Here is an 8,816-nt window from a genome sequence, read left to right on the forward strand (position 1 = left end):
AGTGATTCATAATTGCAAATTTCGCTGCAATCTATTAAAATGGCTGCATCCTACTGTTCAGCACTCGTCTCAAATAACAAGACAAATTAACCCAAATCAATGCCGTCATCCAGAATCCTTTAGGGCAAAACGAAAAGGCTGTGGGAACTTAACTTTATCTGTATTTAATCTTACACTGTGTGTGCCATATTTAACCAGTTCACCAATGACCTGGCATGTTTTGTTCAAGGGTGGTACCAGAATAACAGTTCACTCTTATATCATGATCTTTCATCTGAGATTTTAGAGCATATCATATATACTAATTAATTACATTACTCAACAGGGTGAGGGAGGGAGTGATCCCATTTTGCTAATGAGAGTTAATCCAGACAAAGATAAGAAGGGGAGGTAGCACGAAGTTATATATCAACATAAATGAATAAATGAGTAGACCTGCATTATTTCCCACAAGGAATGGGTTGGCTCTGATGTTGCTCAGATCACCAGTAGCTAGGACCACTTGGATGTCTGCAGACATGGTTCCTATGTACAATTTTGGGGGAAGGGGGTTGCCTCGAGTGTTCTCACCTCCCCCTCAAGCCACACAGTAGCTGTTTCTGTGGCAGCCTTCCATCAGGGGAAGCTGTAGCAAAGAGTTCGCCAGAACTGAAAAGAGTAAGCCATGAGGCATGAAGAACTTCACACGTCATATTCTAGAGCTGCTTTCCTCAACTTGTTGCACCCCAGATGTGCTGTCTGGGGATAAAGGGAATGGTAGGTCCAACACATCTGGAGGGCACCAAATTGGGGACAGCTGCTCCAGTAGGATGGCTGTGTTAGCCTGTCGCAGCAAAGCTACTGAAGCGTCTCAAATTTGTAGCTTTTGTATGGTTTATTTATGATTTTGTTCCATTATGTTTTGCATTAGCCAGTGTTATTTTATTTTTTAAAAAAAATCCACTCAAAATATGCATTTAAAGGTGTCTTTTGATATATTTAAATTGCCAAGAACCTCATTGCAACATTCAGGAAGTGTGAAACCCAGTGGATTGCTAAATTTTCATCCACACATTAGTCCCAAAGGTGTGGATCAGGTCACTTTGTATAGAATTTGCAAAGGCCAAGTTTTCTCCATGCAACACTAACTCTGAGCACAGAGAAAATTTTCCCAAATGAAGCCCAAAGACCAAGGGGTGCAGAAGTTCACTGTAAGTGTGACACAAGAGCCAATCTGTAGGTGTGATATATGAGCCAATCCACGTTGGTGTGACTCAGTTCTGGCTAGCAGTAGCAGCCACTGGTGAAAAATAGATATAGCAAGATTGACAGTGTAAATGAAATCCAAAGGCGAATAATTACTTTCTGTAGTGAGCCAACCCCTTCCACGCTGTCTTGACACCAAGCTCCACAGTGTCAAATTTGCTAATAAATTCCAGCTTAGTAGCTATGAGGTATTTATGTCAGAGTATGGTGACGCTAATGTCTGCTACAGAAAGTTCTGGAAGAGTGAATGTGCGTCCGCCGGTTCCTGATGCTGGTTTTAATACATTGGGTGCTTCTAGATGGATGGGTCCTAGCACTACCTACTGGAAGGCAGTGTGCAGCTATTCTGCACTTTTTCTCTTTAACACATTTTCCGTGGCAATAAAAAAGATGGAAGAAGCAGTAGGGAAAACACTGGAGGATTAGGCAGGCATGGAAGATGTTGTTGCATGGAGCCCACTTACATTTCCATGCAAGAGGCAGGATGATGGCACAGTAGAAGCCTCACCTGTATCCCTCTATTCCCTTGCGTAAGGTTTGACCTGTTTGGGCTGTGTAAATGGCAGAAGGTGAGTAATGGTTGTTGATGGCGTATATTGGGCTGGTGATCCTGTGGCCCTCCTGGTGGTGTTGGACTATAACTTCCACATCCCCGGTCATTGCCCCGGCTGGCTGGGGCTGATGGGACTTGGAGTCCAACAGCATCTGGAGGGCCACATGGCCCCCAGCACTGCTGTGTATGTATATTAAAAAGGGTGGAAGTCACAGCAGCAGACTTGTAAGCATAATCCATAGCGTGCCGGGTAAAGCTGTGTCTATCACAAAATGCCTGTTTGTTGTCTCTGTCTCCCCATGGTGCTATTGGAAGAACACTTGTGTACAGCCTGTGAGGCTCTTCTGTCCTTCTGTCCATCCATGAACTTGCACATATCACACAGTCAATTCCATTGTCGTCTTCTTCTTCTTCTTCTTCTTCTTCTTCTTCTTCTTCTTCTTCTTCTTCTTCTTCTTCTTCTTCTTCTTCTTCTGGGTAATGCATTCTGCATTTGTGCACCTGGTTGGAACTTCAATGGCAGATTCTCATTTCAATGAAGAGCTTAGGAGAACTCCTTGTTCTTGACAATGCCTAACACAATATGCTTCATAAGTGTTTTTAAGAGTAGGGTGACCATATGGAAAGGACAGGGCTCCTGTATCTTTAACAGTTGTATTGAAAAAGGAATTTTAGCAGGTGTCATTTGTATGCATGCAGCACCTGGTGAAATTCCCTCTTCATCACAACAATTAAAGCTGCAAGAGCCCTGCCCTCTTTAGCTAGAGTGACCAGATACAAAAGAAGGCAGGGCTCCTGCAGCTTTAACTATTGTGATGAAGAGAGAATTTTACCAGGTGCTGCATGCATACAAATGACCCCTGCTGAAATTCCCTTTGCTATACAACTGTTAGAGATACAGGAGCCCTGTCCTCCTTTTCATATGGTCACCCTGGAGTAACCCCTTCCACATTTGGTGGCCTGCCAATGAATCCGTGGGTACAAAACCCTGCATGATTGCCCAAGATTCTGCAGAGCTTTAGGGGGTGCACCCTCAGTTCATGGGGTGTGCAAACCAGGCCTACTGAGCCTCACTGTGTCCCTGTGCAACTGGCTATACAATCCAGATACCAGTGTACATTGTAAGAGAAGACTGATAGTGGGCAAGCTGTCTTTCAGGAAAGCTTGTATGCCATTACTGATATTGACAACCCCCTGCTAAATGTGAGCTATGTTTATTGACAGGGTTTCTAAGCTTCCACATAGTATAAATAACAGGACAGCCGAGTTTTCTTCTTCCTCAATCATGCTTTGCCTTGGCTTTGTGTCTAGTGGTGCCCCAGTTGGATAGCCTATGATATGTCAGGAAGGGTGCCCACCTTCCTCTGCCATAAAGAGAAACAGGATGGTGGGTGGTGTGGAGTAGCAGCTAAGGAAGATTTCCTTCGGGAAAACTGATTTAGGGTTAGCTCATGCCCAGGGTCTGACTAATTGCTGAATTTGGTATCTAGAAGCCGTTTCCCAAAGCAGTGAGCCTGTATTTTTATCCACTCTGCTGTAGCTTGGGGTACTTTCTGTCATGTGGGACCTGTTACTCTGCAGACATCTCACACATTATGTGGAGGCAAGCTTGGTTTGTCCTCAAACATATGCTGAACGTTTACACTCACAACAGGAGAAGTAGGGGAAGGCCTCAGCCCCTCTCCAGAGCATCTCCTAATGAACTATTTACTTTCTCTCAAGTGCGTCTTCTCAACAGTATCCAGAGTACAGCGATATACTGTACACCCCCAGGGGTCCTTCCTCTACACAGACATGAGCGCACACACTTATCAGCAAAATATTCTTATAGTAGCATCACCAAGGCTTGTTATGGCTTTACTACAGTACGTTTTATGTAGGAACAGTGATCTAAAATGCAATTTATTTCTCTTTGGTGTAATAGCAATAATAAAAGTAATAATAATTAATAATGACTACAATTCCTTAACATAGCATTTGTTCATGTCATGCTGCCAACCCTTTAAAAGTAAAAATCATATTAGAGGAAAACGAACATTTCTCTTGTAAATCTCTCTAACTGCTGTCACCTACCATAATACCTTTTTATCTAAGCTATCTGCTGAAATTGAATACAAGATTGTGATCATGATGATGACTTTTGCAGATATTTTACGCTGCTCGGAGAACATGTACGCCTGGCAATTGTCACGATATTCTCAACAGAACCTCCCGAGATTGTGACTCTTTCACACTTTTGTCAGTTATGATGATAGAAAAGCAAATATATTAAATTCCTTGAGCAAAGCCCACCCAAAACAGAGCTCTGACCAGTCCTGGGACTGGCATTTCAAGCACGAAGCAGTCATGGTCCTAGGTATTTTAAGGAATGCCCCATCCTGAGCATTCTCTCCTTGGGCTTTAAGATCGTCAGATGAGGCCCAGCTTTGCCTGCCAAAAAACACCATCAGCCAGTGGTTCAGCACCTGACTACAGGATCCCTGGCCTTCTCTGTAGCAGTGCTCCCCCATCAAGTACTCTTTGTCCAAGGCCCCCCGTCAAGCCTTTTAGAAGGCTGGTGAAAACAACCATTCATATTATGCCATGCTTATAGAAGGCCATAAGCATCTTCTTAATAGTTGTCTATAAGCAAATAACTTCAGATAACAGTTTTGGTAAAAAGACAATTCTGAAACAGGTTGGTCATTTGGCTTCTTAGATGACCTAGAACTAAATTCTGAGGATTTGCTATAAAGCGATATTTGTTCCTGACAAGTAAACATGCAGCAACGACGACTTGATGAGAAATTACATGTTTGAGTTCTTTTCCCCCAAAGCAGTTGGACATGTTAATAGCTAAGATTCCTGCCACCCCATTCTCCCCACACTAAATATGGTATGGAGTTTCTGACCTTATTTCTTCTTTAAAGAATTTCTTGCAAATGGATGTTCCAATGCAGGCATTGCATTTATCAAGTCCCAAAAAAGTCCGACCAAAACTGTAGCTAGGTTTGACCCGGGGCCCTGGAGATGGGGAAACTGTTGCATCTAAGAAAGAGCTGAGCTTCAGACTCAAACACAGAAGAGAAAGCAGCAATTTGAAGGAAAGGTGATGCAGCCAAGACCTCATCTCTAACATCTGCCGGTTCTAACCTAACTCCTGATATTCTCCTTTTGTAACTGAACAGCATTTAAACAGCAGGAGAAACCTGGCCCAAGAGACTTAGGGATTTAAAAAAAAAAATCTTACAGGCTGGTTGATGGCTTCAGAGGTTTGGTGGGAAGGAGCGCAGATTGGGGTGGGCACAAGGAAATGCATGAGGATGCAGATAACTTTTGTTGCTATAGTTACCTTTCCTCTGCTAGGAGCAGCTGCTGACCCACCCATGGTCAAACACAGAATGTAACAAAAGCTTTGCTCATCATTATGTTGATGGAGACAAACGAAGGATATCCTGTTGAAGGAGCACTAGGGATTCAAGGTGAAATCCACAGGAACTGCTTCAGATATGGACAAGCATGAGCGTCAAGGCATGTGAAGAACGAAAACTTTAAACGTTATGCCATTTTCTATATTCAAATGCAGACCATAATACAATTCAGATTGCTAAATTGGTTCCCAGTCCTTTTCCATCATACGTCTGTTCCCAATGACTGAATCTCATGGATTAGTCAAGACTAATGTTTTCCTTCTAAGCATTTGTGCCATTTAAAATTATGTACTCCCCAGTTCTCCTAAAAGGATTTAATGTATTGCTAAAAATATTGCTACACCCCCAGTTCCTTCATTTTTTTTTTCAAGTTAGGCTATAAATGTGGGGGATGACGACTACTGATCCCCCCCCCCCAATACATGGTGAGAGGTAGAGGGAGGAAATATATTTAAATAGAGCCATATAACAAATACACGATATTGTGTTCTGGGAAAAAGCCTTAGGTTACTAAGGTATTTGTTTTTTAAGCCTTTTGGGTGAGCAATAAATTATATAATACAAAAGAGCTAATAATGGACTTAGATATCAGCGGTTTTGCAACTACAGCAGCTATTCTTTAGCTTTTCTCCAATAACATCATGTTTACAGGAAGATAAGGAGACCCGGTAGCCCAAGGCCTTTTAAATTTTGATTCAAAAGCAATATCACATTTACATGCATGGTCTGTGGAATGAATAAGGTAATTCTGAGAGGTGATAATCTCTTTGATAGACTTTTGTTGATTCTTAATGCCAAACTGAGCACTGGGTAAAAGACAGAGCTGCATCCTTAAGCAAGACTGGACATGTGCAGAGGAATTGAAAATATAGTATTTGGCTGGGATATGTAGTTATGGAATTTAATAGAAGGTATTTTATGATGGGAGCACCAGAGAGGGGCCTCTGATGAAGATTTTAATAGCTCAGCAGGTTTATATGGGAGGGGGAGGGGGAGGCAATCCTTCAGCTATCCCATTCCAAGACCATATAAGGCTTAATAGGTGTGTTGTCAAGCGTTTTTTTAACCATCCACTCCCAAAATGTTGCCCACCTTTGTAGATAAAGCTGTAATGATGCATACACTTAGGCCCAGCGTCGTTATTACCTTTCCCACTTGCACCATTTTATCAGAGTCTGGGTTTTTAAAACCTGTCTTTTCCTCTGCACTTTTGCCTATATCCATGCAAGGCTGCTTAGATGAAAAGAAAGTGCTCCAATGGTAGTAGAGCCACCAGGAATGGGGCATTCCAGGGAGTGGGGCAAGGTGTGCAGGGGGAAGCAATGGATTCACTGGAACCTCTCCTTCCTTCCTGCTACCCCCAACAACACGTCCTAATCAAGGGCCAGGAACTAGGCCAGCCCTGGAGCCTCTGCACAGAAGGGAAATAAAGGTGAAGTCCTGCCACCATTTTCATAGAGCTTTTCTACACAAAGTTGTTAACTGCTGTATCTATATAACCTCTAGGTGGCATTATGGTGTAGTGAAATAGTGCAAACACACAAGAGGAAATCCAAGCACTATACAAGTTCACAATTAAATTCTGCATTTTCCTTGCTCTAAAAAAATGTGTCTAAAGAACTCAAACAACCGTGAGGTAGGAGTGACGAGCACGTGATAAGTGGCCTTAGTGAAGGAAAATCCCTTAGAAAGTGGCAGTTCCTCTGTCATATATTCTGCCACTCCGCCACCCATCAGCCCTATAAGATAACCTCTGTAATGAAAATTAAGGAACTGAATTAAAACTGATTTTTTTAAAAGTGGTGTGCTCAGAATTATTCCTTCCCCACCTGCATGGCTATGCCATTTCCACTAGTATGGACAGCAGACAGTGGAATATAGCTACACAAAAAGTGCTAAAACCCCTCGGTTCCTACTTCCACCAATTAACAGCTTTGTGGTTGTATTCTGGACCAGTTGAACTTTGTGAGCAAACTTCAAAGGCAGCACCACATAAAGCCCATTGCAGTAATCTAACCTGGAGGTTACCAGGCTATCTATGACCGGATCATGTTTCCAAGGGGCTGCACATACGGTGCTGGGTTGCCGCCACCTTTTACAATGAAGATTTCTCAGATCTGATTTAATGACTGGTGACTGCCAACTGCTACCTGGCTTAACACATACAGAAACACATAAAAGGCACATCTCTCATCTTAAAAAACAACAACTACCATCTGACCATGTCCATAGTGCTCTTGTTTATCCGAGGATCTGATTATATGAACATTTTGGGATGCCAAATCCCAGCTGTGTGTGGACACTGAATTCACCATACACAGGGAGCGGTGGTGACAAAGGCACCGGTGGCTGAAGGAAATACAGGTGTACCCTGTATTTACTTCAATGGGAAAAAATGGATTTAGAACCCCAGATCTGCTTCTTCACAGGAGTTGGAGGTTCATATCCAAAATCCAGATCAACTCAGTTGGGCTGGTTTCAGTCTTACCTGAAATTTAGGGTGCACAGTCATTGCATGAAAACACACACCATAAACTAGGACTATTTATGTATTACTTCAATGTCCCACTCTTCTTCTTAGGTGCTCCCAGTGGCTTCAAAGGGAATCCCAGGAAGACCCCTCCCCCACCATGCTAAAGCCAATCTTGGTATAGGGAATGGATTACTGGCACAGACCAGGGAGACTTCATTTCAAATTTCTGCTTTCTTATGAAGTTCACTGAAAGAACTTGGCAACACCATAGCTGTGGTAGAGCACATGCTTTGCATTCAAAAGGACAACCCAGGTTCAGACCCTAACATCTGCAGGTAGGATTGGGGAGAAACAAATCCATGGAATGAGCAGTTCCATATCTCAGAACTGCTTATCAGTGCTTATTGCAAAATCAGCAATATTAGAAATACGTTATTGTTCTATGGAATTATACTGTTTGTCTAGAACTTTCCAAGTATGAAAAATAGCAGATACTGACATATTCTTGAATAAGGTAACACAAACTTGGAGTATGCTTAGGGGCAGCTTCTAGAGGGGACAACATGGCTGTACTAGGAGTCAGTGGCTTCCGTGTGCTATGGTTTGGTAGAGGACAGAACACAAGGGCAGAGTTCTACTTGTTTGTTGGCTGTGCAGAATGCAACCGGGGTATACGAGGCAGCGTTTCATGTCCTGATCATGCCTGGTGCGGCCAGAAGTAGGGGGAGGAAACCAAACTGGCTCCCAGTTCCAGACATGCAAAGTGTTTCTAGAAGGGTCTAGAATTGCCCCTTTGGAAGGAGATCCTGGTTCCATTCGTAAAATGCTTTCACCCCAATTGGCATCTGGAGTTCCTTTCTAGATTGCTGCTGGGGCAATATTGAGGAGCATCCTAGGCTGCCCTTGAAGCCAGAGTGAAGCCAAATCCCGACATTATGTTTTCCTATTAATAAATCATATTTCCAAGATGGGGAACACCCAGTCTCATGGGAATGAATACATCCTGGAGGACGCATATCTGTTCTTAAGCGACCGAGTTCTAAGTACCTGCATATCATAAGGAGTAGTTTTAAATTCACCCATCTGTTAAGATCTGGAGCTGCTTCAGATACCATCACTGTGAAATGTTAGATCA

General features: G+C 42.9%; 1 protein-coding gene across 2 annotated transcripts in view; it reads right to left on the minus strand.

Annotated features, from left to right (window-relative positions):
• Positions 1-5,042, minus strand: part of DIPK2B (divergent protein kinase domain 2B) — a 43,037-nt gene extending 37,995 nt beyond the window's left edge. Inside the window, exon 1 of one of the 2 annotated variants that reach the window (XM_063126559.1) lies at positions 5,028-5,042. Coding sequence is in view for 1 of the 2 variants with exons in the window: in XM_063126558.1 (XP_062982628.1) it covers positions 4,690-4,916 (227 nt within the window). In the remaining variant the exon portion in view is untranslated. Of the gene's footprint in view, positions 1-4,689; positions 4,937-5,027 lie in introns of those variants that run through there. The other variant, XM_063126558.1, reaches the window with a different exon arrangement.
• Between the last annotated feature and the right edge of the window lie 3,774 nt (positions 5,043-8,816).

Source organism: Elgaria multicarinata, chromosome 5 (genome assembly GCF_023053635.1).
Source record: "Elgaria multicarinata webbii isolate HBS135686 ecotype San Diego chromosome 5, rElgMul1.1.pri, whole genome shotgun sequence".
Classification (NCBI taxonomy): domain Eukaryota; kingdom Metazoa; phylum Chordata; class Lepidosauria; order Squamata; family Anguidae; genus Elgaria; species Elgaria multicarinata.